The sequence below is a fragment of the Coffea arabica genome, chromosome 8e (assembly GCF_036785885.1).
Source record: "Coffea arabica cultivar ET-39 chromosome 8e, Coffea Arabica ET-39 HiFi, whole genome shotgun sequence".
NCBI lineage: Eukaryota > Viridiplantae > Streptophyta > Magnoliopsida > Gentianales > Rubiaceae > Coffea > Coffea arabica.
Genome location: NC_092324.1, coordinates 51,967,760 through 51,990,117, shown reverse-complemented (window position 1 = coordinate 51,990,117; position 22,358 = coordinate 51,967,760). Strand labels below are relative to the sequence as shown.

The 22,358-nt window shown below is 37.1% G+C and overlaps 4 protein-coding genes across 7 annotated transcripts; all 4 read right to left on the bottom strand.

Annotated features, from left to right (window-relative positions):
• Positions 1-63: 63 nt before the first annotated feature.
• On the bottom strand, positions 64-3,599 carry LOC113703511 (uncharacterized). Of its 3 annotated transcripts, XM_027224892.2 has the most exons (4): positions 3,392-3,599; positions 2,242-2,319; positions 713-2,035; positions 64-616 (listed from the first exon to the last, which is right to left on the bottom strand). In XM_027224892.2, exon 3 carries the CDS (start codon positions 1,993-1,995, stop codon positions 1,342-1,344), a length of 654 nt encoding a protein of 217 aa, XP_027080693.1. In that variant the 5' UTR covers positions 1,996-2,035; positions 2,242-2,319; positions 3,392-3,599; the 3' UTR covers positions 64-616; positions 713-1,341. The 3 variants fall into 3 exon arrangements, with proteins under 3 accessions (XP_027080693.1, XP_027080694.1, XP_027080691.1); XM_027224893.2 differs by lacking the exon at positions 2,242-2,319 and having other exon boundaries at positions 713-2,048; XM_027224890.2 differs by lacking the exon at positions 2,242-2,319 and having other exon boundaries at positions 3,392-3,598.
• Positions 3,600-4,371: 772 nt separating this feature from the next.
• On the bottom strand, positions 4,372-7,259 carry LOC113702864 (high mobility group B protein 13-like). The gene is made up of 9 exons (XM_027224022.2): positions 6,767-7,259; positions 6,347-6,472; positions 5,966-6,244; positions 5,751-5,852; positions 5,597-5,662; positions 5,317-5,487; positions 5,098-5,189; positions 4,908-4,992; positions 4,372-4,799 (listed from the first exon to the last, which is right to left on the bottom strand). Exons 1-9 carry the CDS (start codon positions 7,211-7,213, stop codon positions 4,680-4,682), a joined length of 1,488 nt encoding a protein of 495 aa, XP_027079823.1. The 5' UTR covers positions 7,214-7,259; the 3' UTR covers positions 4,372-4,679.
• Positions 7,260-7,552: 293 nt separating this feature from the next.
• LOC113702719 (protein trichome birefringence-like 23) lies at positions 7,553-11,178 on the bottom strand. 2 transcript variants are annotated; one of them, XM_027223851.2, is made up of 3 exons: positions 10,492-11,178; positions 9,708-9,991; positions 7,553-8,674 (listed from the first exon to the last, which is right to left on the bottom strand). In XM_027223851.2, the coding sequence occupies exons 1-3, from the start codon at positions 10,808-10,810 to the stop codon at positions 7,901-7,903; spliced, it is 1,377 nt and encodes a 458-aa protein (XP_027079652.1). In that variant the 5' UTR covers positions 10,811-11,178; the 3' UTR covers positions 7,553-7,900. The 2 variants fall into 2 exon arrangements, with proteins under 2 accessions (XP_027079652.1, XP_027079651.1); XM_027223850.2 differs by having other exon boundaries at positions 9,708-9,994; positions 10,492-11,175.
• A 677-nt stretch (positions 11,179-11,855) lies between these two features.
• On the bottom strand, positions 11,856-17,411 carry LOC113705038 (uncharacterized). Its single transcript, XM_027226902.2, has 5 exons — positions 16,657-17,411; positions 14,063-16,412; positions 13,624-13,684; positions 13,293-13,516; positions 11,856-12,356 (listed from the first exon to the last, which is right to left on the bottom strand). The coding sequence occupies exons 1-5, from the start codon at positions 16,769-16,771 to the stop codon at positions 12,290-12,292; spliced, it is 2,817 nt and encodes a 938-aa protein (XP_027082703.1). The 5' UTR covers positions 16,772-17,411; the 3' UTR covers positions 11,856-12,289.
• Between the last annotated feature and the right edge of the window lie 4,947 nt (positions 17,412-22,358).

Below are 22,358 nucleotides of genomic sequence, written 5' to 3'. Positions count from 1 at the left end.
AATAACTGGCAAAAAAATTTTATGAAGAAAAAGCCACTGTAGAACTTTAAGGACTCCTTGGAGTTGTGCTCAAAACTGTCTAACCAAATGATTGTGTACAGAAATGTAACATAAGCATTAAGCTCGATTACGAGCAATGCCAAATTTATGTGTTCGAACGCAAAAGTAAACTGTATTGATATCGAGCTTTGGTTGGTAGCAATTAAGACTAGCGGAACTTTTGGTTCGTTAGCCAGCCCACATGGCCAACAGAACAAATTGCAGACAAACGGCAAAATCCCCTTGGACTGTAATTCATTGGATTGTCTACCACCAGAGCTCTTGTGTTCCATCGATTCCTTGTCACATGCCTAATTGCTTTTGCAGCTTTAATCATTCCAACTTTTCCTTCTGCTAAGCATAACCTTCCATGTAACCGGGATGAGCACATCAAGAGTTCAGTTGTTGATTTCAGGCAATTCTTCCAACAATATCTTCTTACTGGCCTATTTGCAGCATGTAATGCCGAATTCCAGTTCATTTTGGTTGACCGCCAGAAAAGGAAGGAACATGTTGGCTTCTTGGTTTCTGTCCTGGCTGTTAGGACCTTCTATGCATTCTTCCTTGTGCACTTCTCCTGCATTGTAGTAAAGCATGCCAATGCACCTCAGTCAGCTAATTTCAGAAGCTTAAAATTAATCAGAAAACAAGGGAACAATCATTATTAACAGACCTTAAGGTTTTTTGGCTTCTCTTTCTTCGAAACATATGCAGAGCTTCCTGTTGAAGCGCTATATCACCTTTCTCCTGCTTGTGAAGTCCCATTCTACGCATGTACTATTACTTTTTCCTCCATACCATCCACAGTTAACAAATTTGTTTTGCAACTCAGAAAGTTTGTTTTACCAGACTTTCGGAGATCTCTTATCCTTACCTCTCTATATATTTTACAAAGTACAAAAAGAAGTATGCAGCAAAGAAGTTCGCCCGCACTCCCAGTCGAGAGACTTCTTATGATTATAAAGAACTTTGAACATATATGAGTGACCCCTTCCCCCATCCTCATCCATGTCCACCAACATAACAAAACATCAATGGTAATGGAGAGATTTCCAATGATTTAAAAGATTTCAACTTAAACAGGAGAAAAAGGTTGAAGCCCTTAGCAACTTAGAATTGTTGCAGCCCTTTGTCCTTTTCCTAAAGAGGGCCAGCAGATTTACATATGTTGACCTCCAAATGCAATTTCACATCTCTACTGCAGTCACGAGGATCCTACCAAAGAAGTAAATATTAAACAAATTTGTCCCACATCATGATATCACCTGAGCTTGGACAAAGGACAGAACTCTTTCAAGAATATTAGATTCTCCTCCTATTGTCAACACGTGGTCTTTTAGACGACTGAACCTCTGAATTGTCAGTGCTTGATTGTATCTCATTAAGTTTCTCTCTAACCAGGCAAACTGTTTGATTCATAGATTCCAATGGGAAATACTCCTTGTCAGAAGAAACATGAGTCATGGAAGCAGAACCTCCACTTCTAGCAGTGTAATGGGAGTCACCAAATTCCCGTTGTTGTAATCCCAATGACTGATCTCTAGCTGATGGCCCATGACCGTACGCTGCAGAGGCATTGGAGCTCCTAGGTTTCAACCGTGCAAGAACTTCATTTCTCCTCCCTTCTAATTTCTCCTTGGTATCGGACAAGCTCTCAAAATGAGGTGCATACGAAACCTGCAGCCTGTTCCCCAGAAAAACAAACTCATCCAACTTCCTTTTAGCAAACCTAGCATTGTCAACCTGATGAAACTTAATCCAGTAAACATCGGTAAAGGGCTCACAATCTTCAGCATCCATTGGTTTGCATTCTTCAATCTGTCCATATGTTGAGAAAAGTCTCAACAATTCATCACCACAACCCAATGCTGGAACATTCTTGACAACCAGGTACTTAGATTCATCGCAAACTGTATAAACTCGAACACCAGGAGGCTCGCCATGGTAACGAGGCATAATACCCTTAAACCTTCCTTTTGCCCTCTACTTCAACAACCTAGAAAAAAACCCTTAAACATAATCAGAACTTTTAGAACCGTTAAATTTAAACTTGACTCAATACATAAAATCTGAATAGAATAATAATAACTACATTGAAACTAGACTAGGATTGGATAAACTAATCGGCAATCCCAAAGCAGTGTATATGGGAAAAAATGATAAGATGGAAATAAAAAACAAAAATACTTTAAAAAATTGTACCTTATACTAATTCAGTCATACTCCCTCGGATGAGGAAGAGGAAGACCAGGCAGGGCTTTTTGCCTGTGTGTTGACGACCTTGCCCATATAAATCAAATAAAACAAATCACTACTAAAAGTTTTTCATAATAATAGTACTACGACAGCATGCAATGACGGAGCCAAGGGGGGGCAGAGGGGGGCCATGTTTTGAGAATTTTAATTCATAATATGTAAATATGTGTGTAAAATAAAATTGGCCCCCCCTAAATTTTTTCAATTTTAGTTTATATTATGAGAGTTGATATATATATATATATATATATATATGAATTAGTCATCTTTGAATGGAATTTCAATTTTGGCCCCCCCAAAAAAAAATTTCTGACTCCGTCACTGACAGCATGGGAAATCTGGGTTGCGTTTGCCTTGGGGGGGTGCATTGTTTATATTGGTAGGATTAATTCAGCTGCTAATTCCGTGTTAACAAAGCAAAAAACGTTATCAAATCACAAGTGTCAACTAATTGATCTGCGTTAAAACCCAAGGCAACAATATAAATCAGAAAAAAGTACTCCTACGTAAATGAGAGAATCAATATAAAATAATTGTAGATGAATTTTAAATCCAAAGGATCAATATTCAGAACAACGGTTACCATGTAAAAGGAAAGCGTTCCGACATTTTCTGTAGGTTACTGATTAGTGGCATCCGACAAGCGGAGGCTTTGACCATCAATGAACTCAAGGGCAACAACCCAGTTAAGCAAAAACATCATTTTAACTAAAGAAAGAGAATGCATTCGAACTATTCACCTATACAAGCATAAAAAATATAACATAATCAAATACATAATAAATAGCACAAAATTCATGCAACATAAATTAAGCAAACATCTCATTAAGTCAAAACCAATTTAAAATGCAGCTGGCAGAATAGTAAGATCCAGAACTCGGTTTAATTCTCAAACTTTTAGAGCAAGAAAATCACACTTAATCGAGCGTATAAAAGTCATAAGAATTATTAGGATATCCAACAGAAATACATCAAATAGTCAAACGAATCCTAACTAGTGCCAAACCTAGGGTTTTAGCGGTGCAACTTTCAAAGATTGAAGTGAATAAGCTCTAAGTTAGATTCTCAAAATGCTAACTGTAATCGGAGAACATACCACAATCAATCACTCTGAACACAAGAATGGGCGGCAAAGAGACGAGAAAGGAATAATTCATGGAAGGAGGGCAAGGTGGCGGTATATATGGGTCGCCGGAGGAAAAGAATAGACGAACTCCGGAGCACGCGTGTAAAAATGGGGAAATGGGTTAGATGGGAAATTCACAACTGGGCCTAGTCTTTAGAAAATGACTATCCACATATGTACGCTTGGACCTAGTAATGAGTGGAGGTCTAGGAGATTTTTATTTTTCTTTTTTTGGGGTCCCTTGGAGGGACTTATTTATTACTCTGTGGATATTTGCAAAGCCTTAGGAATGGTTCTAAATTAATCACTTACAATTGAAGATTTGGATAGGAAATTAGGGATAGAAGCTTAATCCTATCGGCTAACTCCATGGGTTTTTATTTCCATTACAAAACCATCTCACTTGCAAGTTCGGATTACCTACTCACTAAACTTAATAGTTCAGAAAAAAAAAAGTAACCTTTTATCAAACAAAAATCAATACATACACCATGTTAACACACTGTGTGTATTGAAGTCATAGAGTTTGCATGAGAAAAATTCAACATTTAATGAAGGGTTAAATCAACATTCTTTTGTTTTAAATCATAATTATCTTCATTTGTGTTGGGTTAGAATTGTATCTTATTGAGTTATAAGATTAAAAACAGTATCGGACTATATAGAAAATGTGTTATCGGATCCTCTTACTATTTATACTTTATCAGGTTACCATCGATAGCTCCTCATTAAAATCAAACCCTAACGGATAAGCGCGCAACGTATCATCCTGCCCATTGTCACCCCTAGATTTGAACGGAAGTAACCAAGAATGGTTTATTTTTGGAGCTCAGTTGGAGTTGAATTATCTCTATTTGTACCAGCAAAGCCTTCAACGGCCTATTACACGAGTACAACAACACAATAGGCAAATTGACTAGTTGGCAATCCAAGAAATGTCAAAACCTTCGTGACACAACCAAATTTGTACTAGCATTCATTTGATTGTCAGCAATTGAAAACATTTCCTAAAAGCACAAGTATCTCATAGATTACCCACCCAACTACCATACTTCTCCTCCTACCTGATTGTTCAATTGTCAGCAGTTGAAAACATTTCCCAAAAGCACAAATATCTCACAGACTGCACCCATTACCCATTAAAGTCTAAAGACACATACATTTGAAGAAGAAACAATTAGCATGCATCTAAGATGTTCAACAGAACAAGTTGAACACCAGCACCAACACTATCTATGTCTCACAGACTGTCTGTGTTCTAGTTTTTCTGGTTCTCTGCCACCAATTTTTTGTTGTATTCTTCCACCTCCTTCTTGTATGCCTCCATAGCTTTTGCAGCTTTCTCATTCCAAACTTGTTTCTCTTCCTCACTTAGTTCCTATGAGGATTGCAAATTAAACAAATAAATCCCTGAACTAACCGGTAAACATAAAATAAATACAGCTAAAGAACACATACTGGGCGGGGCTTTGTGTACAATATATACCTTCCACTTAACCGAAATGAGGGCATTAAGGGTGGAATTGTTGATCCCAGGCCTTTCTTCCGACAAAGTCTTCCTGGCCTCTTTGCTGCATTAGTAAAAATCATAGAACAAAATGCGTTCATTCCAATTGAGTCGTTAAAGAACTATCACACTCTTTATCAATCGTTTGGTTGACAGACTGAGTAGTAACCTGAATAGGAGGAATGAAGATGCTGGCTTCTTTGGCTTGTTAGGATCAACATCCTTCTCTTCCTTCTTCTTTTGGCGCTTCTCTTTTGTTTTCTAAATTGTTAATGAGCAATGCATCTCTCAATTATATATTTATATATTTATATTGGCTTAGAAGTTTTCATGTGCTTCAAATAAATCAGGGAGGGACAACATGACAAATAATATATGTAACACAAACCTTAATAATGTTCTCAGCTTTCTCTTTCTTCTTGAGCAATTGCAACGCTTCCTGCTTTTGAAGTTTCATCAGCTCTTCCTCTTCCTTTTTGAGATAAGCAGCTTCTTCCTCTTTCCTCTGCTTGTAGAGCTCAATTTCAAGCAAATACTGCTCCTTGTTCTTGTTTGCAATCTAGATATCATTGCAGAATTTTTTCAATACGCAAAAACCCTCAAATCTCCAACAAACAGAAGGACTGCATCTAGAAGAAAGGTATGCATGTTAGGCAGGGGTGTAATACCTTCTCATAAGGTGCTCTCTGCTTCTCCGTCATGTTCTTCCATTCTTCACCTAAGACCTTTGCCACCTAATAACATATCCCACCAATTTCTCAATGAAGAATTCTACAATTTTTATTAACAAAGCATATAATCAAGCTGCATTTCATCAATCACCTCCAACACATTTTTGTTCTCTGCAAGCAAAGTTGCGCGTCGCTCATTCGAGTACAAGAAGAAAGCCGTGAGTGGTTGCTTTGGTTTTAAAGGATCTTTTTCCTTCCTAAATACAGAAAATCAAAGCAGACAAAATCAGTATAGAAGTTAAAGGATCTTTTTCGGCCATCTATAATTTATTATAGCATTAAACAAAAAAGCAATTTAATTGGAACTTGCTTGTTAGTCTTCTTATTTTCTTTCTCTGCTTCCTGTTTGAACTGCATGTATTGTTCAAGCAACTCCATGGCAGTCTTCTGTTTTTGCTCTTCCTCCAAAAGCTTCATTGCTTCGTGCTCGCGTTTCTCAATTCCAACAATTTTCAAGTAAGCTTCCTTCTCCTCTTGGTACCTCTCCTCGTAAGGTTTCTTCTCCTCTGTGCTGAGTGTCTTCCATTTTGCCCCCAACAGAGTTGATATTTCCTTGAAATCTGCTTCCGGATTTGCTTTTTTCACCTACGTAACCAAAGATTATCACATCAGAAAATTATCCAGCTAAGTCATCCGATACTTTAACATGGTAAAACGGGAATTAAAGAAACCTCAGTGCGCATTCACCTCATTCCACTGATCTTTGCACCACAAGGCGTAAGGAGGAGATGGTCTCTTTGTCGCAGGATCCGCCTTCTTCTTCCCTTTCTTTTCTTGATCATTGTCTTTCAAAGCTTGCAACATGGGTAAGGTCTGACAAAAGGTTCAACAGAATGGAGAACTTTAAAATAAGATAACAATTGCAGCTTCCACTGTTTCTAATGTCTCCTTTTGTCTTTGCAGTGGCATCAACTTCGATTTGGAAAAAAAAAAAATTTCAACCAAATATTTTCTTTGTATTAAAACCTAAAAATCGCAAATTTTTGAAAGCAAATAACAAAATCAACCCTTTCATCAGATCTTGTGAATCGTAATTAAAGGGGCGATCAGAACAAGAAATGAGAACCAAAAGCAGAAGAATTCAAAACGACACAACAGAAAACAAACCATGGTGGGTTTAAACTCCTTGACTTTCTGTAGCTTCTTGAGTTCGACATGCAGCTTCTCCTTCTCTTCCTCATTTTGTTTCAGGGCTTCTTCTTTAACCTTCAAGAGCTCCTCAGTCTGCTGTTTCTCAAGCCTCAGTTTCTCAAACCTTTCCTGCATTTCCAGCAATTCTTTCTCAAAGGACAGTTCTGGTTGTTGCTTGGAAGCCTTTGAAGCCCCTCTCTTTGATTTTTTCTGGGGCGAAAGCTGTGAGGAGAGGCTTTCATGGTTCTCTTTGGTGGGACAGTTCTCAGATGGTGGCGCAACCGGAGATGGCTGAGGGACAGTTCCGGCCACAATGTTGGCCTCGCTGGACGATGGGGTTTTCTGCTTTAGTGCTCTTCTGGATCTCCCTTTCTTCGTGGGAGCCGGTTCAGAAACAAGAGGCATCTCTGCAATTGCAGCCATGGATGGTTTCAGAGAGAGAGAGAGAGACGTTGCTAACAGTGAGTGTGGCTTCTCCCGAGAGTGGTTTTGTTTTATATGCAGATTCCAACGGTTACTTGTTTCAAATTCAAATCAATTGTTGTTAACGAAGAAAAGGTTCGAGTCCCATTGGTGCAAATTTAAAAGCTTGACCGTTGGTGTATTTCAATGCTGTACAATGGATGATTCGGGGCTTCCATTTTATGCTATGTCATGTTTGCCTTCCTTCTTCTTTTTTTTTTTTTTTTTTTTTGTTTCCTTCCATTAGTCCAGTAGAAAGGGAGACAAAAAAATAAATAAATAAAAAATCAGCAACAATCATAAAAATATAAACTTGATGGTTTTCAAACTAGGATCATTTTTTGGTGTAAAGATAGATTTCCTTACAAAGAGTGGGCTAAATGCAGAAGCGTACTTAAATCTCTCTATTCAACTATAAAAGCCTCTTCTTGCGTACATGCTTCACATATAAGCCGACTTGTGTCAAAGAATTTCTACACACTATTTAGTGTAGAAAAAATTAATCTATCAGACTAATTATAACTCTCCCAAACATTGACCAATTTCAGGTTTGAAGAATCTCAAACCATTTATATTCATCGAGCGGAGAGGCAAACTTGATCCACCATTTTCTTGACAAACGTAACGGCAAGCCAACATCAGGTGCGCTCAGCCATTGACCACCATCTTCATTAACAGATCGTTCCAAGTATCTATAGGGCCCGGCAAACACCAGTGTAGACAGTCTTTGATTATCTTTGCATTTTTGTCCTTGGCAAATGGTTGGAAGAATCTGTATGGACCTGGATGTCCATCAGGCCTCAACAAGGAGAGAGGATTTACGTCAAAAAGTTTGAGATTCACCCCTTTCTCAGAAGCTTTTGTGGATGCATTCCTGAATTCTTCTATTTCAATATCTCGAAGAATCCTGTTCAACTCATTTCTCAGAAACTCACCTTCCTTCACTGGTTCAGTTCTATTGCAGGTTCCACCGCTAAACCATTCACCGTTCTCAAAATGCTCCGGTGTGCTGGTCCTGAAAAAGATCATCCCCTTGTGATCTGACTCGGTTATGTAGTCAAAAAAGTTCCTGAGCACCTCGCGATAAGCAAAATCAAACCCACGTTCCGTCAAGTTTCTCTTAGGACAGTAATGGCATCCCAATACTGTGTTGTTCTTGTAGTAGATTGCTGATTTGGCATACCATTCACCACTGGAAAACATGATGTAGTCCAAGCTCTTGAATTGTTCAGTCCATGTGCCATCTAGTTTGTCAAGATGCAGCTCAATCTCTGATGTAGAAACACCATTGTAGTCTTCGAAAATGGCAGCTTGTGCTAAGAAAGGAGACCATAAAACTGAAACGGTGAAATTGTAGGAGGGGAAGAGCCATCTTCTTGATTTGTAGTCCTCATCATGATAAACTTGGACGGCTTTTTCCGCCTAAAAGAATATAACTCGAAATACTTAGCTATGTATAACTGAAAAATCTTTCAAATCCTCCAAAAATAACTCTGACTCGAGATATATAGCCACCTTGACAGCTTACACATAGGAAATGAATAAACAGGATGAAAATAAACACCAACGTCCAAAATTTTCAATCAACGATTATAAAAATTGAAACGAAAGCAGTTAGAATCAGAATGAAGACAAAATCACCAAGTAGCTAGCCAAGTAACACTCAGCTGCTAATCAGATTCCAATAAATAAATGCCTAAAGCAGTGCAGTAAATCCCCATAAGGAAAAGGTTTCTCACCCCCATAGGGATGTAGTGAACCTCATTACTGACCTAATTTACTGCAGTTTTGCTGCTTTCTGTGTCCAAAAAAAATTACAGAGAAGTGTCTTAGCCAAATGTTTCCATTTTTGGTTCCAATTGATTTACGAAGAATAACATTTCCTTTTCTGTTTATAGTCACCTACAGAGTGGTCCAACAACTATGTATTTCTACCCAATTCTCATGGTGCAGGGGTCTAAGATATGTTGAAACTATGTCATCATTTTTCCAACAAAGAAAAGAAATTAAAGAAAATATATGTAAATATGCCACATAACTTGACCAAATAAAAGAAAGATTAACATCAAATCAGAAATATCCAAGCTGATGATGGTATCTAACCATCACACAGCAGCATCAATGAAGATATTCCTCTCACTCCAAACTCTGAAATTAATTAGTTGCGTAAAAATGGAAGAGTGCATTATCATACAACATGTGGATATACAGAAATGAATCATATACCTCACATTGTTTATGACTTGTGTTTTCCTGAATTTCCTATATTTACCTCATGATATCACAGTCCACTCTGCACTAGTATCACACCAATTACAATATAAGGAGCCCCGGTGGATCATGTAATGGATAATTTGGCAATTGAAAAATTACAGAGGGGATCCCAAAGCACAGAACAAATAAACATAACCAACAGTCGTTTTCAGTACCAATCCATAACAGCTAAAGATTTTACCTTTGAAAGAACACAGATCAATGACTGTATGTGGTTACGCGATATGGAATCACCAATCAATGCCAAAGCTTTATTTCTCATCGACTCAAGAAACCTATTAGGATTTAGTTGAGGTAACTCGCATTCTCGTGGACTCCACCTCCAGTAAAGATAACCTGTATCAGGTCGACCATTCTTCATACAGTTTTGATGGCCTTCAATCCAGTCACAGGTCTCATTAGTGTAAACAGGACCCCCAGGATGAGGAATCCAATCCCCAACGAACAGATCACATCTTCCCGCATCTTCTATGGAATAATAACCATGCAAGTTTCAGCACATCAAATTGAAACATCCTTTATATATTTTGTAGATATTCGCCTATTAATATGGCAGCAGAACAGGCCACGACAAGGCATACATTAATTTAAATCAAAAGAACCACCTTTTACCAAGAAAAGTAAAATTATACGATGTAATTCATTCAAAGCCAGCAAGAATAGTTTTGTACTCTAAATGAATAAGAGAAACAAACCTCCTTGTTATGGATCCTAAACCACCCTATACTCATCATACCCAATCTCTCCACTAAAACCAACTAACTGATTTGTTGATTGTTGAAATTCATATCACAAAAAATCAAATTAGAACATCACTATGGACATCACCTTTGACAACTCATTGATCGCATCCCATCTTTTCTCGAAAACCCAATAAAATTTCTTAAAGTGGTTCTGTTGCAAAATTCAATTGCTAAGAGAAAGAAAGATAAGATGCAACAGTCAAATGGAAGGAAAAGACTGACCATTTTCTTGACTTTCGTTGTCATCCTCGTTGAACCCACTTGAATCTGAACTCCTCTCTGAAGTTTCAGTCCCATTCGGAGAATGCTGATTAGAATTTAGAGGTGAACTGACAGAAACCAGAGGCGGTGGTGTACTTGAACTAACAGTTTGCTGAATAGGGATGTCTTGTACTTCAGACACACCACCGGATAGAGGGTATAAAAGCCTAAAAACAAGGCCAATTAGAAGAATTGAAACTCCCAACTTGAGAACCAAGTAATTCTGCTTGTGAAGAGACCACCACCATGATGTCCAGTTGAATGAAATTTTCTTCATCATTATTGTTTTCTATCAGATATTCCACAAGCTATCCGCTCACTCGTGTTAAAAAAAAAAAAAACGATCTTTAAGCTCAAGACTGCAGCTTTTGAGCTAAAATTCAAAAGGGGCTTGAAAAAAACCCAGCTTTAAGTTCAAGATTGGAGGAATGGAGCGATGTGATTAACCGACAAAGATGCAGTCTTGGCAGCTTTATGAGCAGCTTGCAGCTTTGCACAAGCTTTGCTCAGATCCTCGGAGTAACGACCAAGTAGTTGTGCAGTATGCTAGAACAGTTTTAAGGATTTCATAGGGGAATACTAAGGTGGGATAGGGCCCTTTTTTTTTAAATTTTTCCCCAAAACGTAACATGGATAGGGCCCTTTATGAATTTTGTTTGTTTTTTTTCTCTTTTTGGTTGGAGAATTTTTTTTTTTTTTTTTAGCCAATAGCCTTAGACAGAGTTTTCAGCTACATCAAATCAAGTGCATGATGCTAACTACTGGTGTATGTTACTACCATTCAATTTATATTAAACTTTGATATATAGACTACTATAAGAAATTATAAAAATGTACGTATAAAAAAATTTGCAAAAACGTATGCTTTTGGGGAAGCTTAGAAACGGTTAAGGTGGGGATAACAAAGATTTAGGTTAGAACTTAGAAGCCACTTTATTGTCACCTCAGCCAGTGCCATTTTGGTACAACTTCAGTTACACCAGAATTGGTTTCTGCAAATCAAGTTCTGTGCAATTACGAAATTGTCAAGAGTTTGTAAAGTCAATTAACCAACATTGCAATTACCAAGAAAAAAAAAGATAAAAAAATAGACTTCAATATACATAAAGAGTTTCAATAAACTTCAGTGGCTCATGACACAATTTAGTAAATTGGCGTAAAATTAATGCAGAAGTTGTTGCGTCTGTTCCACTTCGGCATTGGCCAAGAAGCGGAGTGGATACACATTAATTAGCTACTGATACAAGATGGAAAGTCAAATGGAATCTAATCTATCAACCAACCTAATAAATTAGCCTGTCCAATTGCTACAACAGATTTACAAGTAAAACAACTAATCAAAAACGATTTTTTTCATTAAATGAAAGAAGGTCTACTAAACTCGACCGACAAGACTGTTGCTCAACTCCTGTTCACCGCAAAGAGGAAACCCCCCATTGTTGCCCAGAAGTATTGTGCATGCTTACAAGTACAAAGTACAAACCACAGATGTTGCAAATACCAGCTCAGATGAACGTTGTTTCCATAGATTTTAATATACAGGAAGGTTTAAATCGGTCAAACGGCTCTCTGAGTTGGGTCTGCTTGAAAAGTATAAACAATTACATATCTAATTAAAGAATATATGGGTCACAGTGCAGAGACAACAATCAGTCGATTCAGGAATATTTTTGCATCACATATTCACATGCAATGGATTTCAGGACCATGGCAGCACAACAGACCGGAGCAGCAGCTGCCTCAATTAACTACTACTCCATTAACGTTGCTTTTGGAGAAGTGATTTTGGAATTCTCATACCAAATCCATGCTTTGCTCTCTGAACCCTGTTTCACATATATATTGAGAAACAGTCAGAAAGGGACCCATAGCATGATATAATTCCACCAGTCATCAATGAAGACAATAGCTGCAAAACAAGCTTTTCACTGGATATGAGAACTGATTCTCCCACCCCCGTTCCCCCTTCTTAAAGTTAAAGCAAAGCCATCCAAGCACAACAGGTTCATCACAGATACCATAGTCAGAATCTATGATAATCACAAAAATACTAATCTGCGGTTAATGAAATTCAGCCAGCAATAGGCAAATGATGGAGAACCACAGAAGATAGCACCAAACCAATGACTTGTACTTGGATAAATCTCAACAACAACTTGAAATATCCAATTGTTTCCTATAAAATTTTGACTCTTTTCTCCTTCTGTTCCTCCAGGTCATGTGCATTGAGCTATATTTCTAGGCTATGAGGGGCACTAACAGTACTCCATCGACCAAAAAAACTTCCAATTTTAACAATTGATCAGTTGGGCATATAAATTTCTCTGACAAGGGCTAGAGTTCCAATGAATTGTCTGTCAAGGTCCTCAAGGCACTAAGAATCTATCATGTGGCAAAGCAATTGTAAGGTACAATCTGTATTTAATCTACAGACAAACCTTGAAAACCATCTTGAGAAAAGATATGCCGAAAATCCTCTAATACTGGCTAAAAAATAGAACTGATTTCTGCCCAAAACCATTTAATGTGAAGCTGATATTCACTTATAGGTGATTCACAGTCCCTTATATACTGAAGCTAGGCAGGGGCAACTATAAAAGTGATCATCTACCTGGACCTTCTAAAAAGTTAATTATGTTGCAACAGTTGTTTCATGATACATTGGTGAATAAGCACATAATAAGCAGCTATCCTCACTTATTTGTACTTGGAGGAAGTAAACCAGAAAGAATGAGTGTAATACATGAGGAAGCAAAACTTACGTTGGGGCAAGTTTGCCTAGTCCATCTAGTTCTTCACCTGTGTTCTCATCCACCACTCTGCCAGAAATATCAATGAGGTAAGACTTGTGCCTTGTGATTGGAAGGCCTCTGCTGGCAAGTAAATCTAGATCCTTCTGGTGAAGCTCCCTCCCATTCACAAAAACTTCAGTGTTTCCACCAGCACAATTTTCTAACATAGGATAATTGAATTCTTCTATGTTTGGCTGCAAAACAGGAGTGCACTCGATAATTTCTTTGTGTAAACAAAGATTTTTTCCCGTAATAAAATTATATTTGATATACAGCATGTGACAGAATTTTATAATCTCACCAGAATAATGCCCAGGCATGGATGTCCCATGACACCCCAAAATCCTGCTCGGATATCATACCTGGTATGGCAAAGAAATTAGCAGGAAATTTGGCATTGATACTCAGTGTACAAGGACATGAAGAGCATCTTTGTCAATAAGAATGTTGCCACATTAGCTACACATGAATCAAAAGAGGTCACGAGAGGGAAAAAGGGGACAGTTGCGGCTCAGGGCTGAACGAATTCATCCATACACAGTTTGTTTTCAGAGCTTAGCACCTATAGTTGCTAGAAAACAGAATGTGACTAGTTATGTTGAAAGTGTTACACTTTAAGAGTCAGAGAATGATGCATTCAAACTTTCAAATTTGCCCTTCTGAGTAAGATATAAATAGAGCAAATGCATGTGTAGAATATCAAAATGACAAAATGAATGAGATGTCGAGTATGCACTCACCAGTACTCTCCTGGCTGAATAGTCCCAGACAACTTTTCTGCCTTCTTAACTACTCGGTCTGGTACAAAGTGCCCATTGATGGAAACATTTGATTTTCCACTTTCTGTACTCTTACTTGACCTCGAGAAGTCTCCAAAACTCCTCTTTATGAGACCAACGAAGAAAGACTCACCCCCTTTGTTGATTTTTGGTAGATATTCCTCTTTGCGTATCTCAGCAGAATCATGAGTTGAACCATCATTATAGGACACATCCATCTCAGTTGCCACCAGGGTGTCCTTTAGCGAGTTTTGCCTAGAGATTTTCCCGTCTGCAGTGTTCCTATCTTCCTCAATACGTTTGCTTTTGTTTCCCTGGCCATATTTGTGCATAAGATTATCAGGGGAATGACCTGGGTGTTTCTGGGAAGGTGAATCTGGAAGATGTAATAAGCCTTCATCTTTTTCAGCTATCACGCTATTTGGACTTTGCTCGCCCTCAGAAGAACTTGCAGTGAAAGAATTAGGATCCCTTCTCATCTCAGACTCACCAAAACTCAACTTGTATTCTCCTGAAGACGGAACAGGCTCAGCATCTGTCAACTGATAGCCATAATTGAAGTTCTCATAGCCATCGCAGTTGCCTACTGCATCAGCATCTGGGGGATCATGAGAACTTTCATACTTTTCATCTGAAATTTCACTGGAGGAAGAGTGAACCTTCTTAAAGACTCGCTCAGTTGTTGCAGATACTGATACAACAATTCCTTTGCCATCAAGTTCAAACAAAAGCACAGAAGAACAACCCCCACATTTTATTTCCCTTGGGTTTTTCTGAGTTAAAAAAAGTTTCCTTGGTAACTTCAACAACTCAAAGCAATTACAGCAGGTTACGAATGGAGCACCACCAGCAATTGGCTGAAAGAGTCGTCTGCCACCAGGGGCTGCCACTACCTTCTTTGGATGGCTTTGACCAAATCCAACTTTTTCTCTGCCCAAGTCACTAGAACTTCTTGTAAGGTGCTTTCTATCACGAGATTGTGGTGGAAGGAGATTGGAGGCTTCGGAAGTGTAAACCTGAGGATCATATGTAATAGGATTCACATTCTGATAGAAACTACGACTTGTGTGGGTGCTATGCATATTTTGGCTACATAGATTTGGGGGCTGAATTTTCGAAGAAACTTGCCAATTCTTGTTGACACATTGCAAGCAAGAGCAGGCAGGCTGGTGAAAAAAAGCTTCATGTGGGTGTGACATGAACAGATCTTGATTGAAGTCCACGTGACCTGGAAACTGCTCATAACATGATTCCTGGAAGTACCGACTAGGTGGCTGATGGGAAGGCCTCCTCAGCATCTGCGTCTGATAAGCATCAGTAATTCCACCATATTCATAAGAAAAATTCCGTGGAGGGTAAGATTCTTGAAAAGGTATGCCGTGTCTATCCGTGTAAGGGACATAGCCATGACTGTGAGGGACATATGGAGCTCTAGAAATGTGTTTGTCAGGAATCAGAGGTTGCTTATGAACAGTATAAGAGTTCCTCGTACCATCTTGCACAAAAGCATCATGTCTGTCATATGCATCTGGAAGAACTGGAGGTATCCAGCGGTCATGATGGATCCTTTCCTTTGATTTATCTGCTACATCACAAGATCTGGTGAGTTGATCAGCCAACTCATCAAGCTTCCTAAGGAGCTCCACTCGATCATTCTCCAAATTTTCAACTCTTGCAAGTCCATCTGATCTGTCACCATACCTTCTCTGCTCAGCATAATTGTAGTAAGAACCTCCAACATAATTTGAAGGCCCCACTTCAGGATGTTGAAAATTGACAAACCTCCCCTGCCCTGCAACACTGCTGGCATTAGCACGGGACGCTATCGAGCTATTTCTGTCCATACCATTCTGGTCTATAGCCGGCCTCGATCTCAATAACTTAATCAAACGCTTGATTTCTTCAAGCTCATCTTTATTCAATCTAGTATAATCAGGCCTACTAGAGCGGAAGTCACCAGTTCCATTATCACGAACATATTCATCATTCAGACCCTTCAAAGGATGTTTGTATTCATCTTCTGAGTATCTAATCTTTCTATCCTGATCAAAACCCAAATCCAACCTATCTCTTCCTGTTTTAGATCCATCACAATCATCCAAACCTCTACTATTATCGACTCCTGATGAAGAACTACCATTCAAGACATTTTCACAATTGTTTCTTTTAACAATCCCGTTACTCTCTATCTTTGCCCCAGCAACGCTACCTAAACCGACATTATCGACGTCCCCTTTCTCAGAAGCTCCTCTACTCCTTTCCTCATCAGATGTCCCTAATAAGCCATCGCCCAAAAGCTCTTTCTTTTTAGCTGTGACATAACTTAAAATAAAAAACCACCGTTAACATCCCCTTACAACTCATTCAAACATAAAGATGAACACTTTAGGTGGGGAATAATTAAAAAAAAAAAAAAAAACTTAAAAGCTAGCACAAGTTTGGCCTTTTATTTAAACTCAATTTGTATTTAACACAAAAATACAAGCGCATACCCACAGTAACACAGACAAATGTATAAATAGAGAAAAAGAAGTGGGGAAAGGAGGGGTGCATACCTCGGAGAACAGCTCCGCAACCACCACACTGGTAGACAGAGAAGCCAGGGGGCTCAGGCAGAAGATTTTCGCATTTGGGACAACGAACTAAACGACCTTTTGAAGCTTCCGCCATGAAAGCTTCTTCTTCCCACAACAAAAGAAAAAAGAAATCCCTTTTCCAACCCGAAGATGAAAGAAAAACTCAAACAGTCCAGAGAATAGAAAAAACTCAAATCTTGAGACCCAAAACCCAATAACTAACGAAAATGAACAAGAAAACACGGGCCAGATAAGAACAACCACAATAGTTGAGTTTAACTACTGCTGCTATCCAGCTCGACAATTCAACGAAGTGTTGATTAAGCTTTAAAGGATTGATTTTGATGGCAAAAACAAAGCAAACAAACTAGAATTAAAATAAAGAGAGGGAAATAAATGAACAACTGAGAAGACTTATAGGCGCAAGAGAAGGACGAGAAATCATTTGACTTGTGCAACAACTGTTAGCTAAACCCGAGTCTTCTACTAGTATATAACTCCCAAAAAAAAAAAAAGGAAGGATTTTTATTTTTTTTATTTCCTTTTTCCATATGGGATCGTTATACAGTGGTCGGTTGTCCATGACTCTATAGTAAGTACTACTCAGTAGTGTACTTCTTTTGGCAGTCTAGTCTTAAAAGTAAAGAAAAGGCTGAAAAAACGTGGGATTCCCAATAAAAGGGAAAGGGGAGGTTTGGATTCGGAGGGAACGGAAGGGAATATGGCAAATAGCTTACGGGATTCCCGACAAAGTTTCGGCAGAAATAAAATAGAAGAAGACATAAAGTCGGAGGAGTCCGAGGAATTGTATGACAAAAACGACGTTGTTTGGTCACAAAAATGACAAGTGCGATGTCGTTTCTTTTGTCTTTTGTAGTCCACCGGAAAAAAATAAGGGTTAATCACATTTTATCCCCTTAAAGAATATCCCATTTCTCAGTTTACCCCCTAACCTTTAATTTTGCTCACTTAACCCCCTTTAGGACAAAATTGCCCTTGCATTATTTTGACTTTTCATTTACCTTATTTTCCTTTCTTTTATTTCATTTTCTCTTTCTTCTTTATTTAATTCTTCCTCTTTCCCACAAAAATCTTCACCTTAATGATTGAAATTAAAAAAGGGAAATTGCAGAGATTTATCTTCTCCTTAAATGATTAAAAAAATATTCAAATCACTTTCCTAAAATTCAATTTTTTTTAGCCTTTTAATTCTTTTAATTTTGGGTTTTCCTCTTTCCTTTCTAGTTTCTCATTTTATTCCCAATAAAATATCTTAACATGAAATTGTAACCTGATTAATAATCATCAATTGAAATTTGTGACATGTGGCATCATACAAAAAATCAAAATTAGTTTTTGATGCCTTTTAAACCTTCACCAAAAAATATGCAATTTAAAACTCAAAACAAAAATTTTCGTTTAAATGGAATTTCTATTGGGAAGGATGAAAGAGAGAAGAAAGAGAAAAAGAAATAAAAGAAAGGAAAACAATTTCATCTTATGATATTTTCTTGAGAATAAAATGAGAAACTAGAAAGGAAAGAGGAAAATCCAAAATTAAAAGAATTGAAAGGCTAAAAAAATTTTATTGTAGGAAAGTGATTTGAATATTTTTTTTTAATTATTTAAGGAGAAGATAGATCTCTGCAATTCCTCTTTTTTAATTTCAATCAATAAGGTGAAGATTTTTGTGGGAAATAGGAAGAATTAAATAAAGAAGAAAGAGAAAAAGAAATAAAAGAAAAGAAAACAAGGTAAATGAAAAGTTAAAATAATGCAAGGGCAATTTTGTCCTGAAGGGGGTTAAGTGAGCAAAATTAAAGGTTAGGGGGTAAACTGAGAAATTGGGTATTCTTTAAGGGGATAAAATGTGATTAACCCAAAAAATAATATTAGAATTTTAAAAAAGCAGCAGCTTTGACAAAGCAAAAGAGGCAAGTGCTGAGCTGTGACTTTCACAAAAGCAGTAATGGGATGGGAAAGAGTCAGCAGACGGTTCACTCGGTCATGAGTCATGACTCATCAGCGGGGATGAGATTGCCGTTAAGCACCTGACTGACCCGACCCTTATTCACTTTTCTCTTTCTCTTCCAAAAGTATTTCATGGATTATATGTACTGTCCTAGGCTAGAAGTTCTTTTTCACACTTTATGTAGTACTAGTATGCAGTTTTTATTCAAAAATTCATAATCATATTATTACTTTTTAGGTCTTATTTGGATTACGAGTTTTGATTAAAAAAAAAAAAGCTTCTCTCAATATTTTTTTTTTACCTCACGTACATCATATTGTTACAGATATTTTTCTACGAAAACTGTGAAAACTTGCAATCTAAAAGGGACTTTAATTTCATAAATCGAGTTTTGTACTAATCCATCTTACAATGGAAAAGTGAATGTATACTGTAGTGCTAACAAAAATTATACGTGTGTACTGTGAAGTAACTGTAATTAGTGAGTACTTATGAGTTGTAATAATTAGTTTATAACTAAGTTGTTTTTAGGGGTAAATCATAAATACTAACATCAAAATGACGAGAGGAGTTAATACTATATGCCTTCTAGTATGCATGTAGTATAATGAAAATGCATATACACTTGATATTAAAGTTTTAAAATCATTAATTTAATAGCTAAAGTTTGAACTCTAAAATTTAAAAATTTTAGATTTAAATCCCCCTTCTTTTTTTTTATTTCTTAAATCTCACACATCCGCAGTTAGGGAAAAAAAATTTTCAAAACTAATCCCATCCCCTACGCTCCTCCCCCACACACCACTCAAAAAAAAAAAAAAGAGAACAAAGGAATGATTGCTTCTATGGTACTTTTGTACTGGTATTTTGCATCCTTTTCAATCATGAAAGTTGTACAGTGTTATTTGTTGAGTGAAACATGCGTTGTTTTTAGATTTATATCACAAGATTCTGAAATAGTGAAATACACACAGCGTTAACATGTACAAGTCATGTTAATGGCCTCCTCATTCCAGATATCCACTGACCTTAATTTTAAAGGACAATTTGTACGATCCGGTCCACGACAATGATAAAGAAGACACCAGTTGACCACTTCCGTATTCAGGCCGGGCAACAACCAACAAATGGATGAGCTTTTGTTATTCGGCGGAACCTATGTGAAACTCTCATCATAAATGTCATGAAAATAATAAGACACACGCCGGAAAAAGGAATTTATATCTATTTGACTTTTGGCACCCAAGTATACCCAGACGCATTTATTTAGGAAAATGGTGGTGAATAATAATAATAATAATAATGTTGACTGACTATGACAGTAAAGGACGTGGTCAAGTTTTGATGAATTCTCCTCCGAGTTCGATTAACATCTGTCGGTTGTGGTGGTGGAGCTCCGACTCTCCATCATCTTGCATTTGGATTTGTTCGGTTGCTGCCTCTCTCTTTTTTTTTTTCTTTTTTTTTTCCTGACGGAGTGGGTGTCCGGGTCAATTCTCACGGGACCGACTAATCCCACTCCGATCCGAGAGGAGAGACCCCATCCCCTCGAACACAATAACCACGGGACTCGAACTCTTGCGGGCACTGAACACCAACTCCTAAGTAGGCTTGTTGAGACCAACCGAGCTGCCCATGAGGGGCAGTTGTTGCCTCTCACAATTGCACCATCATTGACTAATGTGAGGGAATATATTTTGCCAGCTTGTTATAGGATATTCCTGTCATCTTAGAGACCTTCAATATGGAAAATTTCGGGATAAGGATAAAGCAAGGAAGAAAAAAATATATGAAAAAAGTATATATATTTTTTTAATATAACTTTAAAGATTAGGAATTAAGTATTAAGTTGTATGTCATTTAAAATCATCACAAATCCGTTAATTAGTACAGTGCATTGCTCAACAATAATCCCATGTGTTACGTGTTGTGAATTTTATTTTTTCCCAATAATTTGTTTGAATAGTGTATTATTTGAAATATTATTTGGAATAATTACTGTAGTACTTTTTGTGATGTGATGTATGTGAGATAAAAAGTAGTTGGAAATATAAAAAGGTAGGTTGAGAAATGTGTTTGTGATGCAAGCGAAATATTATTTGGGATAATTTTGGTATCCAAACACTCCTAATTTATTGAGAGGTTGGTTTAAAGCTTCAAGTAGTAGTAGAGTGTCTTCTAGTGCTGGCACTGAGAGATTGGCTATGTGATAAGATTTTGAAAAAGTAGTTGCAAGACGATGTGAACTGATCTGACGTACACGTAGGTTACATTTGACTGTAACTAGCAGTTAATTAGTCATGCGCCTCGCTTGCTTTGAATCCTCATTCAAATTAAAATGATTACAAGCGAAAAACAAAAAAAAAAAAAAAAAAGTTGAGAATAGCCAAACTACGCAAGCCATAATAGTAGTAATACTTAGAAGATGCCTTTTTTTTTTTTTTTTGTTCTCTTAGATGCTTCTATTCTATTGTTGAGAAGGGCATGGTCCTTTTCTTCATTCGATCCTGTCAAAGTTCGATTTAGATGTTGTAATTTTTATAATTATTCGCTTAAATTCGTACAATTTTAATACAATCATGAATTAATTATATGAATTGGCAAAATTTATATTTATAATAATTTTGCACCAAATGTTATATGAATTATATAATCAAATAGAATTGGACAAAAATTTAACTTGAGAGACTCCCGTCTAGTTGAGAATGAATGCACTGCAAGTTTTTTCTGCGAAAGTTACATTATTTTACGATTAATCAAACATCAACATCTTACTTTTCTTCTAATTTTCTTCAAAACAAATTCAAATTCATCTTATCGACGCCCTACTTGGATCAAATTCTTCTTCATCTAATCTAATCCTCCTTGTTTGAGTCTTCCTCTGATTTCGACCCATTAATTATCACATGATGGAATAGCCATATCACGCGCTAAAGCAACCAGTTCGTATGAGCTAGTCATACAACGGAGCCCCACAATCCCATGAGATGATAAAAATAATTTGGCCAGTTAGCAATAGCATTTGGCCAGCCCCCTGTTTTATTTTTTTCTCCATTTAGTCCTAATGCGTGTTAGGTCAATGCCATAAAAATTTTTAGAATACCTTTATGCTGCTGCAGAATGAATCATGGCAGTAACTCAACACGAGACTCTGTGAAGAATTACAAACCCAATTTAGAATTCCTTTTTTTTTTTTGGAACAAGATCCATTTATTCACGTTTTGATGTGTGCCTTGTTATCAGCCTTAGTTATAGGTCCCGTTTGGCAAGTGAGTTTTTTGAGTGTTTGTTTAAAACTTTATTGCAGTTTACTGTAGAAATTTTTTTTAAAGTTTTTTGAAATGTGTAAATTTTTGAATATTTTGAAATGTACAGTTTAAAAACTTTAATAAGTTTTTTGAGGTTACTGTAGATAAAATTTTTAAAAAACTCAAGTGCTAAACAGGGCCATAGTGAAGCTTCAAGTTGATTATTTATTTTTTTAAAAAAAAAATAAAAAACTACGTAAGCCTCGTGTGATCCATTTTCCAACGTGATCAGAGTTGAGTTGAGCTAAATTTTATCCTACAAAAGAAGGAAAAAAACCTTAACATAAAAGTTATAGATGCAACTAACTTGCAATATTTCAAACCTCGTATTGACTAGCCATTCCATGGTTTCTTTTCCATTTTTCTTTCGGGTGATGAAAAGAGGATCAATGGCTATGCAA